Source organism: Hemiscyllium ocellatum, chromosome 11, assembly GCF_020745735.1.
Source record: "Hemiscyllium ocellatum isolate sHemOce1 chromosome 11, sHemOce1.pat.X.cur, whole genome shotgun sequence".
Classification (NCBI taxonomy): domain Eukaryota; kingdom Metazoa; phylum Chordata; class Chondrichthyes; order Orectolobiformes; family Hemiscylliidae; genus Hemiscyllium; species Hemiscyllium ocellatum.
Genome location: NC_083411.1, coordinates 102,743,678 through 102,769,198, shown reverse-complemented (window position 1 = coordinate 102,769,198; position 25,521 = coordinate 102,743,678). Strand labels below are relative to the sequence as shown.

The window sequence follows — 25,521 nt, the reverse complement described above, 5'->3', positions numbered from 1 at the left end:
CCCCAAGGATGTCTCCTCCATCCCCTACTTCCTGTACACTCATGACGGTATTGCCACCATCCAAATGAATGACCCCACTGTAGTAGGACAGATATCTAACAATGATGAGTCAAATTACAGGAGGGAAGTAGAGGGATTGGTGACATGATGCAATGAGAACATCTATCTGTCTCTCTCTCAATGTTGGCAAAACTAAAGAACTGATCATTTCTTTCAGAAAGAAAGGAGGAGAACATGCCCCATTTACATTGATCCAATAGAGGTTGAGAGCTCCTCAGTGTGACTATAACTGGCAATCTTTCTCGGACTTCCCACGTGGATGCATTGGTCAAGAAGGTGCAATAATGCATCTTCTTCCTCAGGTGACTCAGGAAATTTGGCATGTCCATCAGGACCCTCACCAAGATGTGCGGGTCAGATGAATTGGACATGCTAAATTGCCCGTAGTGTTAGGTAAGGGGTAAATGTAGGGCTATGGTTGGGTTGCGCTTCGGCGGGTCGGTGTGGACTTGTTGGGCCGAAGGGCCTGTTTCCACACTGTAAGTCTAATCTAATCTAATCTAACTTCTACAAATGCACCATAGAAAGCATTCTATCCAGCTGCATAATGGTCTGGTATGGAAACTGCTGCGCCCAGAATTGTAGGAAATGAAAGAAGGTTGTGTGCATAACTCAGGTCCTCACTGAAGGCAACCTTCCATCCATAGGCTTCCATTTACACTCCTCATTGCCGCGGAAAGGCTGCCAACATCTTCAAAGACCCATCGCAACCCCATCAGGCAAAAGATATAGAAGCCTGAACATGCACCAGCAGGTTCAGGATAAAATTCTTCCCAGCGTTATTAGACTGATGAATGGAACCTCTAACCTCATAATGCTGATCTTGCTAACTTTGATCTCGCCTAGTGCATGCTCTGTGGAATGTGACATGTCTACAAGATGGCTTTTTGGAGCACCTTGTGATGGAACCCACTAGTGAACAGGCAATACTGGTTTAGTGTTGCTCAATGAGGCAGACTTGATAAGGGAGCTTAAAGTGAAGGAACCCTTAGGAGGCAATGATCATAATATAATTGAGTTTACTTTGCAATTTGAAAGGGAGAAGATAGAATCAGAGGTAATAGTATTGCAGCAGAATAAAGGCAACTGCAGGCACATGAGGGAGGAGATGGGTAGACTTGACTGGGAGAGGAGCCTAGCAGCAAAGGCAGTGGAACACCAATGGCAGGAGTTTCTGAGAGTAATTCAGGAGATACAGTAGAGATTAATCCTGAGGAAGAAGAAGCATGGGAAGGGAGGATGAGGCAAACATGGCTGACTAGGGAATAGGGATATCATAAAAGCAAAAGAGAAAGCATTTAGTGTGGCAAAGGGCAGTGGGACACTAGAGGATTAGGAAGTTTACAAAGACCAACAGAGGGCACCAAATAAAAAGGCAGCAGAAGATTATGTATGAGGGTAAGCTCGCTAGTAATATAAAGGAAGACTGCAAGAGTTTCTTTAGATATATAAAAGGCAAAAGATGACATTGGAAGACTGGAAAATGACGCTGGAGAAATAGTAGTAGGGAACAAGGAAATGGCTGAGGAATTGAATAATTACTTTGCATCTGTCTTCATGGTGGAAGACACAAATAATATCCCAAACATTCAAGAGAGTGAGGGGCCGAGCTGGGTATGGTGGCCAACACCAAGAAGATGGTGCGAGAAAAACTGAATGGCCTGAAGATGCATAAATCACCTAGACCAGATGAACTAAACACCAGAGTTCTAAAGGAGATAGCTGAAGAGATAGTGGAGGAATTAGTGGTGATCTTTCAGGAATCACTTGAATCAGGGTGGGTCCCAGAGAAATGTCACTGACTTGTTTAAAGACGGAGTAAGGCATAAGATGGGAAATTACAGGCGAATTCACCTCTACTCAGTCATGGTTACGATTTTGGAATCCATTGTGAAGGATGAGATTTATGAACACTTGGAAGTGTATGGTAACATGGGGCAAAGTCAGCATGGTTTCATCAAGGAGCGGTCATGCCTGACAAATCTGCTAGAACTCTCTGAGGAAGTAATGAGCAGATTAAACCAAAGAGAGTGAATGGATGTTTTTTATCTGGGTTTCAAAAAGGCCTTTGACAAGGTGCCACACGGGAGGCTGCTGAATAAGCTAAGGGCCCATAGTGTTAGGGGCAAGGTGCTAGCGTGGATAGAAGCTTGGCTGTCTGGAAGAAAGCAAAGAGTGGGAATAAAAGTCCTTTCAGGCCTGCAGCCGGTGACAAGTAGTGTTCCACAAGGCTCAGTGTTGGGACCACAACTTTTCACTTTATACATTAATGATCCAGATGAAGGAATTGAAGGCATTCTGGCTAAGTTTGCAGATGATAAAAAAAAGGTAGAGGACAAGCAATATTGAGGAGGTGAGGAGGCTGCAGAAGGATTTGGACAGGTTAGAGAGGGCAAAGAAGTGGCAGATGGAGTCCAGTGTGGGAAAGTGTGAGGTCATGCACTTTGGCAAGAAGAGGAGAAGCATGGACTATTTTCTAAATGGGGAGAAAATTCAGAAATCTGAAGTGCAAAGAGACTTGAGAGTTTCTAGTCCAGGCTTCACTAAAGGGTAAACTTGCAGGTTGAGTCAGTAGTTAAGAAGGCAAATGCAATGTTAGCATTTTATTTTGAGAGAACTTGAATATAAAAGCAGGAATGTACTTCTGAGGCTTTATAAGGCTCTGCTCAGAGTACTTTTGGAGTGTTGTGCGCAGTTTTCAGCCCCATATCTCAGGGAGGATGTACTGGCCCTGAGCATGTTCAAAGAAAGTTCATAAGAATGGTCCGAGGAATGAAAAGCTTTAACATATGAGGAGCGTTTGAGGACTCTAGGTCTGTGCTTAATGGGGTTGAAAATGATGGGGGTGGGATCTAATCGAAATTTAGAGAATACTGAATGGCCTGGACGGAGTGGATGTTGGGAAGATGTTTCCATTGTTAGGAGAGATTAGGACCCAAAGAGACAGCATGAGTATAAAGGGAAGAATTTTAAAACAGAGATAAGGAGAAACTACTTCAGCCAGGGAGTGGTGAATCTATGGAATTCACTGGCACAGAAAGCTGTGGAGGCCAGGTTATTGAGTATATTTAAGAATGGGATAGATAGACAGGTTCTTCGTTATCAAGTGGGAGAATGGGGTCAAGAAACAACCATGATTTAATGGTGGAGCAGACTCGATGGGCTGAGTGGCTTAATTTCTGCTGCTGTGTCTTATGATCTTAATGTAACCTGTATGCCTCTGAGTCTTTTTACAACATTATATATCTTTGCTTACTATGATCTGCTTGTACTGTTTGAGAACAAAGCTTTTCACTGTATGTTAGTACACATGACAATAAATCAATCAATCAATGAACAGCTTAATAACCCTGAACCAACTGCTCATCTTGCTTCACAAAATATGGCTTTGAGATTTAAATAGAAGTTTATTCTTTTAAATGATGGTTGGAGTGGTGAGGGTGTAGGAAAATTTTAAAATTCAATATTGAATGTGAAAAGTGATAGACTAAGCATTCATGCATCCCTCAAACAACCAGAAAAACTATGTAGTTTTGGGTGATAAAATAAGTCTTTCTTATTCCTTCATTTCAGGAGATGATATTTTTTCTTTATTGCTTTATAAATTATAAGTTCATTTGGCAAGGTCCAATGTGCCAGTTCCAAAAAAATTCTATACCTACATAAATCCCACAGCAGACACAAAGCTCTTCAACTTCTAATTAACACTCCAAACACGTTTATGTATTTAGAACAGAATTTAATAATTGCTGGTGGCAATGATGCAGGTTAGCAAATTTAACATCACTTCAATCATGGTTTTTTTGCACATACATGCTTTTTAACTATATTTCTGTTCTCTCACCTCTCACCATCTCTCAGGTTTTGCTTTATTCATTTAATTTGCCCCTCATTAACCCCTCCAGTGCTTAAAGATGAAACCCATCTTAACCATACTTCAGACTGTGCACAATTTTATCGCTGACAGTTAGCAACAATGACCTATTGACATGGAAAATGCCTCTTGAACTGAGGCAAAAATCGAACCACACTTGAGAAACAAGCCAAAGTCCACAAAACAGGCCACTAGTATTGAAAATGTAAGGTTGCAATGAAGAAACAATGTTTAGGTGATGCCAAAATCAGGCTTTTGTGCAAATCGGATTAACAGGAACTAAGAAAAAATATCAATTGCTAGTCTTTGTTTGTGGTTTGTTATTGGTGATTATAAAGCATATGTATTTGATGATTTCCCTCTGAAAGGAAATTAGAGGAGTTTTATGTCAAATCTTGGACTGTGGTGTTTAAATATCATGAATGAAAAAGAGATTAAGATGAGTAAATACAATTTCTGAGGTGCCCTTCACCTATTAGTTCATTATTTTTTTCTGAAGAAGATTTACCCTACATTGTTCCCTCAACCTGTAACTCTAGAAAATGGATCAACTGCTCATTTATTTCAAAGTTGAAAGAACTGTGGATGTTGTAAATCAGATGGAAAAACGGAAGTTACTGGAAAAGCTCTGCAGATCCTTGAGGATCTGTGAAGAGAAATCAAAGTTGACATTTTGGGTCTAGTCATCTTTCTTCGGAACTGATGGTAGCTGGGAAAGTGTCAGTTCATATGTAGAACATAGTGTGGGGGCACAAGGGTAAGGAGTGAATGATCTTTGGGGATAGAGCCCAAAGAGAGAGAAGACAGTTGGATAGACAAAGGAGTGGATAATGATGTAGCTGGGAGAGTATATAACTTTTAATGGAGACTGCTAGTGGCTGACAATAGGAAGTATGCAATGGCAGAGTGTGATAACCAGGCCTGGTGTGTGGGGTTGGGGCTCAGGCATGGGAGAGTTCAGGCCCTAAAATTATTGCATTCTATATTGAATGCTCATTTACCTCGATGTGGTTTGAATAAAGTTGCTGTTAAATTACAGTTCCTTGCCTATATAACATTTCAATACATTTCAGAGTAATTCACTAAAAGTACTTTCAAGGTTATTCTCTTTCATCTCCTAGAGAAGTTAGTTTTGATTCTAATTTCTGAAAAGGACAATAATGCTGAGCTCTTCCTTTCTTGCAGCAACTTCCAATGGTTCATTCGAAGGGTTGGAGAACAGAAATGGTGGAGTATGCAGAACTCGATCCATGAAGATAATTATGAAAGTTGGGCAAGGTAAGTGGCAGGACATTACAGAACTGCATACCCGAAAACACAGCTGCATGCTGTTACTACAGCAGGTCAACTTAGCTCTTCGCTCCCAATCTGTGGTATCGGTTTTGCCTTTGGTACATTGTGAAATGCCTCTGTAAACTGAACGGTTGGTGTCCCAAGGAATGGTTGCTGAACAAGGAGGAATACCTGAGCCCTTTCTGTCATCTACAAGCCCAACCCACCACATGGTATAGTTTGGGCAGAATCCTAAAGCTGAACATTGAGTTTTGTTTTGTACACAATATTATTCTGTACATAGAACTGAACAGAAGAATTGTTGAATAGTGCTTTAGTATTACTACAGTTCTGTTGACATATCTATATGTGTGTATCAAATTTCTGATGTCCTGTTTATGCTGCGTACAATGTAATTATTTGTTTGATTTTTTTTTTGTCTAACCATCTAGGTGCAACTGATTGTTTTTCTTTTGTCTGAGCAGTCCAGTGCACATTGTCTGTCCATACATGTAGATGTACAGATGTCTTTGTACATCTGTCTGTCTTTCTCATCTTTCTATGGTATAGTATTGGCATATTTTTGTTTGTGCCTCTGCCTGTCTGTAACTGTGAATTTGTCTCTATATCTGTATATCGTTGTGCTATACATCTAATCTGTGTGCCTACCTTTTAAAGTACCATTTCAATAATTTGTGTTGCCTGCCAGAATGCCCACCTTCATTACTCCCACAATGTGCCAGTCTCTGAGAGAACTTTGTACGATGTCAGTTTGTGACCTAGCTATGCCAATATTCATAGTATTTCTGTTAGTGAAATGCTGATGATATTCAGGTACAAAGACAGAATAAATGAGAATGCAGATTGAAGTGACTCCTCACTGTCCTTAGGGAATGATTTGCAAGCACATTTTGGATTCGCTTCTCTGAAGGCAGTGCCCCTTGTTGTGATGTAGTTCCATGGCTACAAGCGACTGTCTCGCACTTTGCTCAAAGCTCCATTCATTTTCTAGCAGGGATTGTTGGATACCAATTACAGAATCTGGAACCCTGCCTAATTTTATCTTCCTTCACCTAAGGGTATCATGGCTAATTATAACACACCCACTGTAACCCTGGCTAGATACATGTTCCTTTCCCTTCCCCCTTAAATGAAGTTTGAGGGTGGGGGTGATAATGGGAAAGTGAATTTTTGAAAGCAAATAAGGAAGACTCTGGTTGTTACTGGATTATCACCCTGAATATTGCAGATCCAGTCTATTTATAGGAAGAGAACGTGTACAGAAACAGGGATACATTTTGAAGGAAATAGTCTCTAAGTAGAAAATGTAACATTTGCAGAATGTTCTGATATAGTTCCAAAATAATGCTGAATGTTTATGATGCTCCAGCCAAGGTGCTGCCCTACCTTTACCAGTCCCTATGTGACATTGCTGCTTAATCCTTTACGGTCACAGGTGGCACATGGCTAGGAAATGCTGCTGAACCTAGCAAGTAGCTGCAGTGCATTCCACAAATAATGTGTGCATTGGCACTGGCAGTAACATGGATAGATATTGAGTCCCTTGACAATCAAGCAAGAAAGCTAACTTAAACTGGACGATACAAGCAAAATATTAGAACTCTAACAGACCAAGAATGGGAAGGTTAGTGTGGGAGCAAGGTGGTTTATCTGAAATGACAAGCAACTGGAGGATCGGGGTATTCTTGAAGCTAGAGTTTAGCTGTTTTGTAAAGCAGTCAGCAGGTTTGTGTTTGGGATCTACAGTGTAAAGAGATTGCATTGTGAGCAGTGAATACAATGGACTAAAGTGAAAGAAGTACAGGTAAAATATTCCTTCAGCTAGAAGGTGCACTTGGAGCCTTGGATGGTGAGAGGAAGGAGGTGAATGGAAAAGAGTTGCAACTTCTGCACTTGCATGGGAAGGTATCATGGGGAGTGAGGAATTGATGGGAATGATGGAAGAGTGGATCAGGGTGATTATGGAGGGCTGAAAATGTTTTGCTGGAAAAGCGCAGCAAGTCAGGCAGCATCCAAGGAACAGGAAATTCAACGTTTCGGGCATAAACCCTTCATCAGAAAAGCAGGGAGGGATTGATCTCTGTGGAACACAGATAGCAGAACGCTGATATGGAGGGAGAAGATATGTTTCGTAGTAGCATTCTGTTGGAGGTGGCAGAACTGGCAGATGATAATCCCTTAAATGTGAAAACTGGGAGGGTGGAGCTGTTGCAATGAAACTCAGTGCAAGCTAGAGGGACAACACCTGATTTTCCACTTGGACTATTTATAGCGCTTCATTCTCAAGATTGAGTTCCACAGTTTCAGAGAATGACCTCTGTCTTCCATTTTTCTTACAATTCTCCATTCTTCCATGACTGTGTTTTGTTGGCTTTGCCATTAGCAGAGTGGACCCACTTTTTCTCCTTCTTGCAACTAACATTGAGACCTATTTTATATATCTATCATTCCTTTAATGCTGTTATCACTGCCTTTCTCTTTTGCTGTGGGCACACTCACCAACAATGCTCTTCGCCCCACCTGCATCACTAGGATGAAAACCAGCTCCTTTCAGTCCTGCAGAAGATGCATACTGCACTTGTAACATTATCTCCCTTTTTCTTTGCCCCTAGATGCTGTCAGACCTGCTGTGTTTCTCCTGCACTCTGCTTTTATTTCAGATTTCCAGCATCTATGGCATTTTGCTTTTATTCATTGTACTGGCTGACATTGGGCTCATTGAATGTTGTCACAGCTGTTGCCACCCAGCTGGCTGATGTGCATTAACACCTGGATTTGAACTAAATAAATGATGGAGAAATTTTAAGGAGTCAGGAGATGAACTACTCACCATGGAGTACCCTGACTTTGCTCCTTCTGTAGTCATGGCATTGATGCAGCAGTTAGAGTTGAGCCTCTACTCAGTTGTTACCCCTAGATTATCATACATAGATTCAGGATGCGGTTGAAGATTTGGAAGGGGTGATTGAACATTGCTAGCAATGTTCATTACCTGGTGCTTGACCAGTACAAATATTGCAAGCTAAGCTGGGTATTGTTGGCTGGCGAGGGATTCTTCCATCATTTTGGTAATGGGCAATTTACACAGACAATTAATAGCTCATTCCTCACCACCTTATGGTAAAGCGAAGGTTATTGATTAAACAGTTGAAGATGTTTGGGTGAAGGGAATCATACCAAGAAATTCAAACCTAATTTTGAACTGGATGATTGCAACACAAATAAAATTCTGCATTTTATTTTGGGTCAGTTATGACCTCTATCGCTGTGGGTTTCCTATTGACCTTAGTTTTGCTGGTTCTTGTTTGTGCTGTACTCGGTCAAAAACTGCTTTTTATATTCAGAGAACTCATGATCCTCTTGCCGCCACATAAAGAAATTCAACTGGTGATGAGCCTATTACCACCATCCCTGTGATTACCCTCTCCCACCTTCAAAGACAAAACTTATATTCTGCTCAGCGTTGGACCATCTGGAATTTCGCATCCCTCAACTATTGAGCTATACATGACATTAACACATAATCTAGCCTTGAAAATAGCCCAGACTTTTCAACAAGAACTTCAATTGTTCTACCTGCTGTGGAGAGCAGCAGAAAGGCTGTGAATCGAAGGGTAGTTCCTAAGATAGAAAAGTGTGTTTGGATCAGGGAAGTTAGATTGCTTTTACTGAAGTATGGGGTAAGGATGTTCACATTAGAATGCACTGGTTAAGTTACAAACTTTATAAATTACTAACGCATGCTTACAATCTGGCTAGTTTGGAACCCAGGTTCTCATGGAAGTCTTGTTCATCATCAAAGCCCAAATTATTGACTTTACATCATCTTTTTTTAATTTTGGCAGAATCCTTGTCCCTGTTCCACTCTTTCATGCAATCAATCAACTTCTTAACTAATATACAAAGGTGTGAACATGGGGCCCTGTAAGGATCATCAAACATTCCTTTCAAATTTCGTACCCTCTTCCTCATTGTTGACATTGCCAGAATCAAAATCTACAGCTGCGCAATACAGCATTGTTGCTATATGACTGCTGCCTCAGTCTTTACATTGATCCCTTGATGTTAACCAACAACCCTGCACTGATCCTGACAGTGGAGTGCCAGACACCTGGTGCAGTCAGTAATTTCCATCTCCCTTCCATTCAGATCCAAACACAAGGCCAACACTGAAAGAAAAGCATCCTACAAGAGCACCAGGTAAAGGCCAGGATAACACAGTGAAGAGCGTAATCTCTCTCTGGAAGGAACCATCTTCAGAAGAAAAACCTGGGAATACAGGTGAGGAAGATATAACATGTAGGCTGTCTTTCCATGACTCTACTTCCCGAAGGTAAAGATGTTAAGTTGTTTCCAGAGATCTGGATCCTGGGTTTATTTGTAACTCAGACTGACAGGATAGAAAAAAGGAATAATCTTCTAACGTTGTGCTCCTAGAATAGAATCTCTTATGAGCTGTGCCCATCTTTGCAACCATAGATTTCAATGGTTCCAAATGGTACGTGGTATAAATCAAAAGTACAAAGGTCTTTGTATGCATTTCCCATGGGTATAGTTAATAGAATCAAAAATTGGCCTAAATATCTCTTGTGGTATGACTGATTTGACTTAAATCAACCTAGGCATTCAATCCAGTTCCTGGTAGGTACAAGCCTAAGAAAAATGTTGGTCCTATTTTATCAGAAGTCAAAGCTAAATTGTCAGTATCATTCAGATAGGACGATGTGTGGAATGGAGAGATCTAACATACTGATTCAGGCAATATTCGTTTTAAGTCAGGGTTGTGGTTCACTTTTGGGGCAAAGTGGGAGAAAGTTTCACTCTGTCATTTGCCTGTACTGTGTACACGCTGGCATTGGTTAGAAGGAAATTTATTCTGATGCAACAAACAGAAAATATCCCAAATACCAGTTGTGATGAGAATCCAAAAAGCAATAATTGTGAAAGGTAAATGCCATTCTCTGTTTCTTCTCATCAAGATTTCAGAATCCATTGATCTTTGCTGGATCTGTGCCCATCCCCAGTGTCTGAATTCAGAACATGAGCTTTCACTGTCTCACAGACAGTGAATTAGACTAGGCAACAGCAATCTCCTTGACCCATCTGTTTCATTTATTAAATGTCCCTGATGAATCATTTAATGCTAAACAGTATGTTAATTTCTGTCTTCTGATTTCGAGTTATAGGCAGAGTATAGGAACATTGAAGCAGGTTATGGCCATTCAGCCCCTCAAGCTTACTCTGACATTCTACTGGATCACAACAGATCATTAACCTCAGTGCTACTTTCCCACACTATTTGCATATTCTTTAATATTTTATTATTTAATTTTACGATACCCAGGGAGCAAGTGAGCAGAGACATATAATTGGCATATTACTGTGGATGCCATTCCTGGCCCTTACTCGCCTGGCCACCTCTGACTCTATCTCAATTTTTGACCAATTAATGGCCACTTTAGGGCCTCTGCCCACTCCTGCCACACTTACTGCCACAGTGGGCGGAAGCTGACATCATGTTTGAAGTCTGCTAGGCCTTCACTGCTTGAGAGGATATCTGCTCTCCAGACTCCTTGTGTTTATAGAAGGACCCCTGCCCCGAGTTTCACCTCCCATTATGTCCTATGGAACATGGCTTCAAACCCCAGCCATATCCCCCTTGCTGAAACCTCCTAAACAGTCTCCACCAAAACACACATAGCTTACCTCCTTATTCACCTGCAGTGATCATCCCTATTTTTTAAGCATTCCCAGTAGTGACCAGGATTCCTTGTTATTAAGATGAACAATCAGTTAATTATTTTTATTGGTATTTATTGACTAATAAATGCTGGACAGAGCATTGCGAAAATTTCAAAATTTGCCATTTTTTTTTGTCTACCTTAACTGACAGATGAGATTTCAGTTGATTGTTTCATCTAAAAGCCGACAACTCTGACAGTGCAGGGCTCCCTCAGTCCTGCACTGATACGTCAGCTTAGTTTGTTCTCAGTTCCTCACCTGGTGTTTCAACCTGCTTTCATAGCGTGTTAACTGAGTCAGGCTAATATTTCAATCAGACAGAAAATGAAAGATGTTTTAGAAAAGCCACTTCAGCACAATGACAGCAATAATAGCACGCATTTATAAAGTGCCTTGAATGTGGAAAAATGTCTCAAGGTAACTTCTCAAGGAAGAGAAACAAATTCAAAATAGTTAGTGAAGCCATAGGGTGGAGGTTTGACCAGATAACTGAAAACTTGGTCAAAAGGATGTTTGCAGGAAGGGGAGAGGCAAAAGAGTTTAAGAAAGGCATTCCAGAAAGTAGGTACTAGGATATACATGTTTATATTTATCACCAGGAGATTAAGCAAAACCTGGGCTGAGTGCAGAAACAAAAATCTGATGGGAAATGATGTCACTTACAGAATCTGCGAGTTGTTCTTTTTATCAAATTTAATAGTAAGCCAGTGAGTTTGCATAGGGAACAGGCAATCCCCTCTGTGCTCCAACCTGGTAACTCTTAACACTCAAGCCATAGAATACAAATCTGCCCCACAGTGATTTAAAAGCTCAGCCACCGCTAAAGCAGATGATGGAGCAATGGATTAAACTGGTCAAGTGTATCATGCGCATCATTGGGATCAAGACTATCATTGCTCAGTGAATCATCATCGCGTGTTCTTATCCATATCACTGTTCTTGGTGTGCGAGCCTGTACAAAAAATGTTTTCAGTTTATTTAAAATTGTGCAGGAACCTCATAGCCAACACTGATTCTTACCCCACCCACAGATCACTAGTATATTTCATCAGGAGTTCCACACTTGTGGCCAGGAGCTAAATTGCAGTTTGATTTCAGGTTGCTTAAACCTTTCCCTCATCTAGGAGCATTAAGACCAACTGTAGAATTCCAACTGCAGCCCAGCTGAGATTACTTACTTCGACATAGATTGAGCATCAGTGCTGCTCTGAGACTTAACCATGCCATGAAAACGATTTGATAGAGTTAAACTTAGGATTGATCTCTTTTACTTGATTCAAAGTAGTAGGATATTTGTGTGAAAATGCCAGACTTGACAGAGTTTTATCCCTTGGGATCTCATTGAGCGGGGAATGCTGTGGATTGAAAACTCCCTTACCAACCAAGTGTTCCAAGTATTGATGCTGTGGAGCCCTGCTTACTTAGTATTGAACAAATCAGTGGTAACAACAGAATCTAAAGGAAAAATTTCCAGACAAAATTAAATTAACTAAGATCTTAATCATCAGTATTGTCTCTGTGTTATTTGTCTCATACTTGCTGTGTCTTTTCCTTGGACTTTCTGTCTCACATTGAGCTAATGTAGAACTGCTGCTAATCACAAGCTTTTTTGCATATAATTTTGTTTTTTGTTTTTTTTCACTCTTGTACTGCAACTCACTTTTTTTTGCTGCTGAATTAAGCTTTGTTATGTGTGCCACAACCTCTCTGATAGCAATAAATAGACTCAGACTTTTGCCATGAGAACTCAATAAATCATTCTTCAGGTTCTTTTTTGTGTGTTGCAGTTTGATGGCATACTGCCAGTGTGGTGGGGTGGTGGTGATGTCACTGAAGTAATAATCCAGAGGCTCATGTTCTGCAGGAGCGAGTTCAAATCCCAGCTGTTGGAACGTAACTTTAATTGATAAACCTGGAACTGAAAGCTAGTCTCAGTAATTGTGAACACGGAACTATATACAATCATTACAAAAGCGTAACTGGTTCACTAAGAAATCTACCTTGGCTGACCTCCATGTGACTCCAATTCACAGAAGTGTGGATGCCACTACCTCTGAATTGACCTAGCAAGCGCACAAGAACATTGAGTGATGAACAATAAATGCTGGCCTTGTCAGTGATAGCCACATCCTATGGAAGAATAAAGGAAAAGCAATTTTGTTGCTGCTTGACTATTGCTTGGTCATGATAGATGGTAGAGCAATTTTCCTTCTCATTTCCACAACCTTAGGATGTGGTTTAAATTCACCTGTGTACCTACATCACAGCAATTATGTGGCAACATTTAATGCTTCTTTCTAACCTCTGACTGACTCAGTTGTGTTAGATTAATTTTACCACCCTAATACTTAGGGTTTTTACTTGCTTTTTGGAGCAGCTTAAAATAGATGCCATCTAATAAATGTCCAGTGAGCAGAGTTGCTGTTTTGTGCGCAGTTTTGCAAAATTGGAGTACTGAACCAGGTTGAAGCCAGCTACACTCTCACGGCATGGTTGAGAAATCACTTTGGGCCCATTGGTAAGATAAAGGCAACATTCTACCCTGATACTCAGTGATGAGCTCATGAACTACCACCACTCATAGGTTGTGGAGGAAATCCAGGAAACAGAGAAAAAGAAAGTTTGAAAGAGGATTAAAGCTGCTCCGTGTCAAAATGGTTCAGTTTTGTGCTGAGGTCAACAACCCAAATGAACAGTTGGGTCTTTTTTTTTGTTAATCTTATGGTAATTAAACTGATGTAAACTTTTGAGTTGAACCTAAAGTATTGAAAGCTCACTCATTTCCCTCTTCTCTTTCAACAGCTACTGACAGTCAGATTAAAGACAAGTTGAACAAGAATGAGGGAATCTTTGGCTCAAAAATGGCACTCTTCGCTGCAATTGGAGCAGGCTGCATCATCTTTATCCTCATCATCATCTTCCTTGTGGTTCTCTTAATAAAGTTTAGAAAGCGACATAGGAAGAGTTCCCAGCAGAGATCAGCCGTCCTCTCTCTCAACACACTGGCAAGCCCAAAGTGTAGTGGAAATAGTGGCTCGGAGCCCAGTGACATCATAATCCCGCTGAGGACTAATGATAACAATTATTGTCCTCACTATGAAAAAGTTAGTGGTGACTACGGCCATCCAGTGTATATTGTTCAGGAGATGCCTCCACAGAGTCCTGCAAACATCTACTACAAAGTTTGATGGCCAGGAAAATGTGAGAGAATTCCAATTTTCACCTGGCCTTTTTCATAATATCTAAATCTTCTCCTGACATGTACAGACTCCCCATATGCAAAGTGTCTTTGGGAGAGTATGGATAAAACTGACTGTGGCCAGCAAGAAAGATTTCAGTATTAAGTTCAGCAAGCTTATGTTTTAAGAGAAAAAAGAGAAAAAAAGAAAAAAAAAAGAAAATTGGAAGATGACTTTCTTTGCAACCAAGGAGGCTGAAGATTTATAGTGTGTGATGGGCTCAGATCTATTCACAACCTTTTCTTTCTTTTCCGTAAAGCCATTCCCTCAGTAAAAGGCTTGAAAGAGGGAGGAGCTCAAAACAAATTCCACCCTCTTTTATCTTCCATTTTCCAAATGCAAGAAAGATTTGAAAAGTAATGAGAAGATCAAAGCCTCTAAGATTTAAGTTGTGAGGAGAAGCCACAGTTGAAAAGCAAAACTAGGGACGTCTCCAAACAGACAATTAAAAAGACTGAGGATTACGAAGCAGTTGGTTCTCTGTAGCACAGAGATCTTGAGGCTGCTTCAAAACTTTACGAACTCCAACTGCTCAGGGGATGAGACTTGCAACGCAAAAACTCAGATTGGGTTGGGTCAGGGGGAAGGACATTTCACATTTACTTTTCTTGCTCATTTCAACTACGCTCCCTCTTACTCATTTCCCAATCCTTGATTTGAAAGATAATTTTTGTTGTAATGTGATCTATGTAAATTATAAACATACTCAACAATCTATCCTTAGTTTATGTACAAATCTAGCCTCCACCTCACCCCCCCCCCCCCCAGTTCCTTTTGAAAATATTTTGACAAGAATATAATCAAGGTTAGTGAAATAATGCTCAGATGGTCTGTGGTAATCAGGGTGCAATTGATTACTAGTTGGTCGTTTTAAGGTTAGTCTAGTTAATATGCAGCCTTTGATTTATACCTTGTTGGGGATTGTGTTGGTTGGTCTGGGCTTGCCTGGTGAATGCAAGGAATGATTATCTAATAGGAGTGTGGTAAATGTTAATAATGGCCAGCTAGCCCAACTCAGTATTTCAGTCCAAGATAATACAAAAGAAAAGCAAATGTATGATTTGGCATCCTGTTTGAAATAGTGTAAATCAGAGAGATGGGGTCAATTTTGATGGGGACGAAAGTTTTTCATTTCTCCCGGCGTAGTAGCAGGGCCATAATGCTATACATTTGGCGTAAGATCCAGATGTGCTTACAGACTATCCTGAAAGGAGTGAACATCTGATACTAAAACTGCTGGCAGAGGTTATAATGGGCAGGCATTGGCCTTACAGACTGGTTTGAAAGTGTGTTCTTCATTGCCTTGAAAGCTTGTAGATAGATGGGGGTTTAAAATATTTAAAACAATATAAAATGCCTTCAACTCATGGGGTGGGGAAAACATTATCAGTCCTGGTTTTATGCAAGATTCATTCAGAATGGGAGTTATTTCCTTAGTTTTAGTCAAATGAATTTGAGTTTTGATGGTGTGCACCTACCAGCAAGGGCTTGATCAGCTCTAGCAATCTTCTGCAGCGCCAGTGAAAGATGCTAATAACACTCAGCTTATTCACTGAAAGACCTTTCTGATGCACCACTGTTGAATGACTCAATGGGCTATTCAATTTCACACTTTGAAATTGATTTATTCTTCTTCCTATTCCCCCATCAGTTGAGGGAGCTTAATGTCATACAGCAAAAAAACAAATAAAATATCAACTTGTCCATCAAACATGTTGCAACCTTTTTGATCTCTGTCTGTTTCTCTCTCTCTCTCTCTCTCTCTCTCTCTCTCGCTCGCGTTCTCGCACTCATTCTTGCTCTCTCTCACTCTTGCACTCTCTCTCCTTTGGTTAGAAATACTATATCCTCTATGTTCTTCTTTCGTTCCTGTTAAGCTTCAAATGTCACATCTTCCGTGCACTCGTTGCTCCCTGCATCCTAATTGATAGATTCAAGATCCATTTGCAATATGTTATATTTCCATTACTAAATAGTAGAACCTACCCTTTTAAAATTGACATAACCTTTTAAAATCTAAAGGAAATACTACTCCTTTTATTTATCACAACATTGTTCTCATTATTTTCAGCCTGGGACCTTATACCTAGGTTTCAAAGTAATAAAAGAACTGCATCCACAAAACTTTTCAATGTGTTGATGAAAGCACAACTCTTTTCCTATGTTGTGATTTCAGGCAAATTGATTCCCTCCAGCTCTGTCTTTTCACTTGCTGTTCGTAGTACCTATTGCAGGAACTTGGAGCTGAGGTAAATATTGCTGATGAGGTTGAGTTGATTGTACTTATATTGATGCTTTAAATTCATGCTGACCCCCCCCCCCCCAGTTGCTTATGTCCTGACGTCTGTCCAGTGATGCTCTCACTTCAATCCATTGCAAGCAAATGTCTAATGTGGCATATACAATTGGAAAATATTGACTGAGATCTGCGATATAAAACATCCCATTTTATCCCTTTCAGATGCTGACGTAACAGCAGTGAAGTTTTAACATTTGTTCATTTAATTTCAATCTCTTAAACTTGCAGTTTTAATCTTTTGATATGCTTGTTTATTTGAGAAATTTGGCAGTATCCAGCAGCACAAACGTTTAATAAAAACTAATATTCAAGCATTAAGAAAACTGAACAAACAATCAATGAAATGAACAAAATTGTCTGTACAACAGCAGCAATAGGACTTCCAGTCAAGATATTAAAATCTGAAACACATTAAACATTAGGAGAGTGGAAGAAAACCTTAGTGGATTCCCAAGCAGAGGTCAAAAGTCCTCCTTTGCCATCCTTCCATTTCCCCTGAAGACATGCTCTGACTGAGACTAAAGAAAATGGTCACAGAATTTATCTCAAGGTAGTGAGGATGTTGACATGCTGATGGGAAGACTGTGTCAATTGTTATACTTGATAAAGCATTCCCAATAAGTATCTACTCAAAAAAATAATATTCATGTGACAAAATCAGCATTTTTTTAGTAATATAACAGAAAATGATCAAAATACTCAGCAGGTAACGTAGCATCAGAAACAGTGTTGGACTTGTATGATCTTTCATGAGGACTGGTGAAAGCTTATCAATCAGAGGTATTGCCTCTACTTCTCTTCATCGATGCTGCTTGACCTAGAGAGAACTTCCAGCATTTTGTGTATTTGTTTCAACTTTCCAACATCCACAGTACATTGCTTTTGTTTTCTCGGTTATTATAGTGGGATAAAATTAGTCAGTTGTGGGAGCCTGAGAAAATGAATCATTTTCATAAGTCTTTAGAATGTGCAAGAAAAATCAGAATTATTCCTAAAAACAGTTATATGCACACTTCAGTCATATTTAATTTATGGAGCTGATGCCTGAGTTGGGTTTTGAAATGTAGCCAGTATGCAGGCTCTGGAATCAGTTCTCTGAATCAGTTTCAGATAAAAGCTTGTTTGGAAATCTTGATTGCTAACAGGTTTGAAACAATTTCCACACTGCTCTGCTTCCTGTTTTGCTGTGATTATACGCTGATAGGTTCATTTGTTTCAGGACTGGTGATGTGTTTGATTGGCTGGGTGACAAAATTTTAGTGAATCATTAAAAAAACTAATGAAACATGCACTTTTTGCAAACAGAGTCAGTGTATTGTAGTACATATAAGGGGCCTGCTGCATGCACATAATGTACAAATGACATAGCCGTAAACAACCAGACAAAGATACTAGCTAAAGAAATGTGGATCTGTGTGCACACAGATATGACCTGCCATAAGTATAAGCAGATGCATACTGTAGATGCACGTACAGGTATGTGCCATAGATAAATACATGGCGTGCAAACAGATAAAAGTAGCAAGTTATGAAGAGAAAACAAGCAGGCTATGAAGGGATATCAGTTAATTTAGTGGGAAAAGATCTAGTAAATGGTGCACAATGCAGGAAATTCACTCTTTTGATTGGAAGAATAAAAATGTAGACAACATTAATGTTGAGAGTTTACAGAGCTCTGTGATGCAGATGAATTTTCAAAAGGTTTATATGTGAAATCAACAAATTATGAGGAAAATGACAATGTCTATTGCAAGAGCAATTAGATACAAAAAAGAGAGGGATTATACTTCAGTAATATGGGGCATTTTAAGACCACATCTGGAGTACAGAATACAATATTGGTCTCCTTATTTAAGGAAGGATGTAACTGTGTTGGAAAGAGTTCAGAGAAGGTTTACTGGACTAATATCTGGCAGGGGCAGATTGTTTTATGAGGTAAGGTTGAGCAGCCTAGAGTTGTATCTGCAGGAATTTAGAAGATTAAGAGGTGACTTGTTTGCAATATCCAAGATCCTGAGAGTTCTTGACATGCTGGATATGGAAAGGGCGTTTCTTGGTGTGGGAGGATCTAGAACTAGCAGCCACTGTTAAAAATTAAAGGTTGCTGATTTAAGACAGAAATGAAGCTTTTTTTCCCCCACAGAGGGTAACGGGTCTTTGGAACTTTCTTTCTCAAAAGGCATTGAAAGCAGAGTCTCTGAATATTTTAAGGTAGAGATAGTAGCTTGTTGGTGAGCAAGGACTGAAATTCTAACAGCACTAAACAGGGTCAACACTGAAAGGACGTTCCTTATGGTTGGGGAGTCCAGAACCAAGAGTCACAGTCTAAGTGGCAGGCCAAAAGGGATTGAGATGAGGAGAAATGTCTTCATCCAGAGAGTGTAAGCCTGTGGAATGGGCTACCACAGAAAGATTGATGCCAAAATTTTGAATGTTTTCAAGAAGGAGATAGATACAGTTCTTATGGCAAAAGGATCAAATAGTAAAGGGTGAAAGTGGGAAAAGATTATGGAGTAGAATGATCAGCTGCGATTATATTGAATAGTAGAGCAGCCTGTAGGGGCCATGGCCCACTCTTGTTCCTAATTTATATGTTCATATGCGAAACATAGATAGTGCTGAATGTGCACCTTTGCACACTGCATGCACATAGAACTAAACACACACAAACTGATGCTGCTGGGTGAGTGAGTGTGACTCCTCCTGAAAGAAAGGTCCCGACCTGAAACAAAGACTGTCCTGCTTCTCTGATGCTGCTTAACCTGCTGTGCTTTTTCCATGTTCCACACTTTATTGACTTCTCCATCATTAGTGTATACTCTGAAAATGGCCTTCTCTCCTCAAATATTCTCAACGCTTAGTAAAAAACTCAAAGATGCATGGGTAGAATTTTTAACTTAGACAGGATGTAAAAGAGGTAGGAAATCATTCACATGATATATTCTGTCCAATTTTCCTTTCTATTGAAGATTTGCTATGCCCTATTTTATATATCTAACATCTACGGCAAAGTAACTGGTAACCCTGGTTAGATCTTCACTCCCGGGCTCCGTACCAAAACAATAAGGGATAAATTCATGCAACTTAACAGTCATTCGTTCAACTATCATCATTATTCCTCAATTCTCTATTTTGGGTGGACATCACAGTAGCGTTGTTGAATTAGGAATTCACTGTAAGAGCAGATAATTTTGTCATAATATTTGTTTCTTTTTTGAGTTGATCCTGAAAGCTATAGTATGATTCACCAAGTCCAATTGCAGATGCTGTTAATTTTCATTTTGAGTTGGGCTGGAGGGGGGCGTCTGGATTCCTGGTCACTCCTTTTAATTATTACAACTTCTCCTACAATTATAAGTGTATTGTAGCTCCAATGTGCTCTACCTTTTTTTGATATGCTCACTGTTTTAAAATGAAAAGCAAGTGCGTGACTTACTCTGATTCAACTTTTCCAAGACTTGAGGAAATAAGGAGTTTGGGTTTTTCAGTTTTGTTTTCTCCCTGCTCCAATATTCAGCCTCTTAAAATCTAAGTTTTGTGTCTTTGATTATAATTTTACTTTGTCAACTTGTTTAGTTGTTACAAGCTTCTTGGTACCTTAAAATATGGGCATTGGCCATTCATGTAGGTTTTCCACACAAATGAGTGTTTAGATATGGCCATCTGTAGCAGTAACTGAAGAGGACAGAGAGCAGAAGCCCTTAGGTGCTCTTGTGATTCTTTGCGCTCAGTATTGTTAAGGCAGGATTACTAAAGCCCAAATACTGTCAACAGTCAGTGCACTAAAGTTAATTTGTTAAGACAGACCATGAGATGGAGCACTCTTGTGATGCTTCCTCCCACTGGCCGACACTGTCGTGGTGTCTTATTAAATCAGTCAGGAACCATAAGGCCTCATGATCTACTCCTGAAGGAAAGATTCCGTGCAGAATCAACTGCAAGTTTAAAATAAATCTTGCCATCAGATGGCAACAATCATGGCGACAGTACATATAGAACGACCAACAATGCTGTGAAAGGCTGCAAGCAAAGGACAAACTTTAAAAAAATTAAACCCAGTGCTCTTCGAGCCATCTTCCTTTCTTCAGTTTTTTTTTCTGCCCATGCTGTTATCTCTGGTTTAGGTACCAACAATTTTAGCTCAAGTATATGTTCTTCACCTGTGAATGTTAAGTCAGCTATTTGTATTTGTTGAGTGTTGCAACAGAAGCTTTGATAAAGAATCACTGGATAGTGATGCAGAGTGGAAGTTGCGGCTAATTTTTTTTCACCTGTTGTGAGAACAAAGACTGAGAATTTAATCTCAGTGTTTATCACATTGGCTTGTACATTTACCTCTACCAATTAAGATAGTGACTTTGTTCTAAATATAGTTAGAATTTCCAATGCATTTCTGAGGCCTCATTCTGTTTGCCCTACCCCATGAGCCCCACGCGATAGAAACGTATGTCTAAGTTATGGATTCTAATTCATTATAATATCAGTATATTTGTGTGGGAAACAGGGAACAGAAGTTGAAATTTTGAGTTTTAGACATCTTCATGAACTGCTGAAGCTCACAGTTTAGGGCAACATCAAGAATTTGGTGATGAATTGTCAGTTTGCTTCTGTACATTGAAACATAAGACAATGAAATGGACATGTTCATCATATATACAGTAATATATATATATATACAGTAATGTATATATATACATATATACATGTTCATCATATATACAGTAATAGGGAACAGATATTTGGCAAACATCTTGCCAGGCAAGTGAGTTGGAAGGTCCCAGATAAGTCAATATATTGGCAGTGATTTTGTTACACTTTGGTGAAATCTATCTAGGTTAGTGCCCCATTTTGGTAATGTTGGAGGACATTAAAATCTTTTTGTCATTCAATCATTACATGAAGAGCTGACTAGTTGCCATTCTTGATACTAGCTGTAACCATCAACACAAACTGAAATCTAATCATTGTCACAAAATGAAATCTGTTATGTAAAATAGCATTCCTCCTGTAGTAATTCAAAATCAGCTTTAAATATATCGCTGCTTTTGAGAAAACAGGAGCCCACACCAGTATCCAAACTTAATTTATTCCAGCCCATAAACTACACCTATGTATGTACCTTCAAACACCTTGATCAAATGTTATACTTAACTCATACTGGGTATCTCTTCTATATATTAAAAAATCCTTCGATCAGATTAATTCTGTAACAAATTCCAGGGTTGTCTATTCAGCATATAAAGTGCCTGAATCTCTTCATTAAATTCCAATTTGTACTTCATTTTCTCTCTTTTCTGTTTATGTCAGAGGTTATTTTATTGGGTATTTTATTCAAGAGTGTTTAGTCTCTACCAGGATCATGTTGATGAACTTAATCATCCTTTCTTGGGATTGATTTCTAGTGTGCTATACCTGTCAAGTGATACATGCTTGGAGTGCAGGTTCATAGTTCCTTGAAAATGGAGTCACAGGTAGATAGGGTAGTGAAGAAGGCATTTTGTATGCTTCTCTTTATAGGTCAGAGCATTGAGTACAGGAGTTAGAAGGTCATGTTGCGGCTAGACCTTAGACCACTTTTGAAATGTTGTGTGCAATTCTGGTCTCCCTCCTATAGGAAGGATTTTGTGAAACTAGAAAGAGTTCAGTAAAGACTTACAAGGATGTTGCCAGGGGTGGGGTCTTTGAGCTAAAGGGAGAGGCTGAATAGGCGGGGACTGTTTTCCCTGGAGCGTCTGAGGCTGAAGGGTAACCTATTAGGGGTTTATAAAATCATGAGGGGCATGGAAAGGATAAATAGACAAAGTCTTTTCCCTGGGTTGGGTAGTCCAGAACTAAAAGGCATAGGTTTAGGGTGAGATGGAAAAAGATTAAAAGGGACAACATTTTCACGCAGAGCATGGTGCATGTATGGAATGAGCTGCCAGAGGAAGTGGTGGAGGCTGGTAAAATTACCACATTTAAAAGGCACCTGGATGTATATATGAATAGCAAGGGTTTGGAAGGATATGGGTTAAGTGCTGACAAATGGAGCTAGATTAATTTAGGATATCTGGTTGGCATGGCCGAGTTGGACCGAAGGGTCTGTTTTGGTGCTGGACGTCTCTATGACTCGGTAAGTGTCTACACTCTAAAGATCCACAGCACCTGAGTAATGAAACAAATGGACTGCTCACGTAATCCTTCAAAGACTTTGAGTTTTAGCCTTATGTCATGGATAATATAATTTATTTTAATATTGTTTGGACTGGTAAGCAGGAAGCTACATACTGTTCGTTCTGGCACCATCCTTGTGAAGTTATTGTCTGCAATTCCTCCAGTGCTTCAATCTCTCTTTATAGTAGAGAGACCAGAACTATACAGTGTGGTCTAAACAAGATTCTACATCAATTTAACATTACCTTTCTGCTTCTGTATTCTGTTACTCTAAACATGAAGGAGCCATTTTGATTGCACGCTTTGAAATTTTCATAGAAAAAATATCATATAGCATTTCTTACCAGTTCCAGCTCACTGGAAGAACTAGCCAATTATTCTCACTTTTCTCTTTCTCTTTTTCAATGTTTTATCAATTCCTTTTTGAAAGTTGTTTTTGAATTTACCTTCAGCAGGCTTTTAGGCCATGCAGGTCAAGCAGTCTGTTTGACGAGCTATGATGCCCTGAAACATTCACTTCCTCCATCACTAAATGCACAGTGCAGCAGTATGTACCATCTTCAAGATACAGTCCAGCAATTCTGACAGCATCTTCCAAACTTGAGGTTTACCATCTAAAACACAAGGAAACAGGTGCATTGAAACGCCCCCACCTCCAAATTTCCCCTTTAGTAACAGGCCGTCCTGATTTTAATATATATTGTTATTCCTTCATCATTACTGAATCTCCCTACTTAACTGAATTGCAAGACTACCTTTAGTGCACAGACAACAGTGGCTGAGGAGAATTACTTACCACCATTTTTATAAAGGCAGTTAAAGATTGACATTGCCAGCTGCATCCACATCCCATTATTGAACAAATAAAAACATAATTTAAAAATTTCAGATCATAATTGCCTATTGCATTCAAACAAAAAGGCTTACATTGTCTTTAATTCTTTTCCATTTATCTTCAATCTGTTTATGGACTCCCTGCAGAACTTGTTGCTCTCCTACCTCATTTAATCCAGATGTTCTGAGGAATAAGTGGATTTTTTATTCCTTTTACTGAGATAAGTCATCTCACTTTTCACTATATTGAATCTATATCCATTCATGCAGTTCCCCATAATGTTTGCTGTACCATCCAATTTGCAAATTTGACTTCACACCTTGTAGAGTGTAAGTCACTCCCACCACTCTCATATAATGTTTCTGCATTGCATTGACCTCCTGCAGAGTCCATGTACACTGAGCTGTAGCATTTACTTTTAGAAAATATGGTCTTTAGGCAAAGTCAATGGAGCTATATCAAGATAGTATGCTAAGAAGCATTGATGCAGTTGACTTGTGAATGCAGAAGGTTGAATCACTGTATGATAATTATTGTTTTTATTAAATGTAAGGGAGTTATTGTGTAGCAAAATTGTAAGATACAAAAGCAAATCTTCCTGAACATATTTTCACTCTCACTATACATAGAAATTAGAGGAATTCATATCAACATTGTTTTTAAGTCAGAGCATAGAAAGGTACATACAGAGAAAGAGACATGCACACATGAATCAATGGATAATGTTGCAATAAACTAGCCATTCTTGTAGAAAATGTCAAGCACCAATTTCCTATCAATCAGCCTCACTTAACCCTCTTCTGAGTCTAAACCTTGCCGCCTTCATGTTTTAAATATTATTAAAATATTATAGTGAAATTTCACTGACAGGAGTATATTTTTTCATTTTATCCACAAGACCATACAAATAATATACAGAAAAACAAATATTCCTAAACTGATTTTCTGTTTTTTACACTTGTATGGTCGTATTTGGATTGATAAATCTTTTATATTGGTGGGCCTGTATGAAGATTTGGTGGCAGTACCGTTTGATAACTCTCGAGCCACTGAATCGTAAGGTTGTTTTTCAAGTAACATTCCAAAAACTGTTCTGGTGGTTCAGTTTGTGAAAGGGTCTGTTCCATGCACTGTTTGAAGAAGAGCAGGGTGCTTTTCTGATATACTGACAACTACGATTCCCTTAATCAACATGACTTAAAATAGATTCGTTAGTCATTCATTTTATTGTTCTTTGCAAGATTTTGCTTTGCAGACTATTGACTGTGCATACCTAACTTTACCACATTTCAATCAAGTTCATTTGTATGTGAAGCACTTTGAGACATTTCTGGGTTATGATAAGGTGTTATATATATATATTCAAGAATTTGACTTTTTATTTCCTACATGCTTTCAAGTGAGACCTTTTTGATGTTGTTGTACTTTGCATATTGCTTGCTGTACTTTTGCAAAACACAGTTTCCTCAAAAGATCATTTTAATTTCTTTTTTATCAAGTCCCTCTGTGAGATTTGTCTAATTTATGTACATTAGATGGGTCCTATTGCCATGCATGCTTGTATTATCATGAAGCTGCTGTCTTTGCTAGGATTCCAGGAGTTTACGACAGCTTTTGTTCCTCATCCAAGTGGCCAATATCAACAACGAGTGACAGAAAATTACTTGACTGTGGAAGACCTCGCTACTGAACACACAATGTCCTGTACTAAAACTCCCAGGACATTCAACTGCTTTCTCAAGAATAAACTTATCCATTTTTTTTTGGAACTCACAGGACACTGTGATGAGAGAAAAAAATGTATTTTGCCTTATTGCTCTGTAGCTGATAACATTTATCCAATTGTTGATCTATACTCAATCCACCACTAAATAACTCCAACAGTGAGTACCCATATTTCAGATATAGACATGAGTGAACTGCTGTGGAGCATTCCTGTGGTTTGTGTTTGAGTGTTGATTTAATTATTAAATGGGTTATTTGATAAAGAATTTCTGGTTGGATGGTTTATCTGGTGATAATGTAA

At 39.2% G+C, this 25,521-nt stretch overlaps 1 protein-coding gene across 2 annotated transcripts in view; it reads left to right on the top strand.

Moving 5' to 3' along the window:
- Positions 1 to 25,486, top strand: part of efnb1 (ephrin-B1) — a 217,959-nt gene extending 192,473 nt beyond the window's left edge. Inside the window, exons 3-5 of one of the 2 annotated variants that reach the window (XM_060832768.1) lie at positions 5,120 to 5,212; positions 9,377 to 9,508; positions 13,772 to 25,486. In XM_060832768.1, coding sequence (XP_060688751.1) covers positions 5,120 to 5,212; positions 9,377 to 9,508; positions 13,772 to 14,157 — 611 coding nt within the window. In that variant the 3' untranslated portion in view covers positions 14,158 to 25,486. The remainder of the gene's footprint in view (positions 1 to 5,119; positions 5,213 to 9,376; positions 9,509 to 13,771) is intronic. The other variant, XM_060832770.1, reaches the window with a different exon arrangement.
- Positions 25,487 to 25,521: the final 35 nt, after the last annotated feature.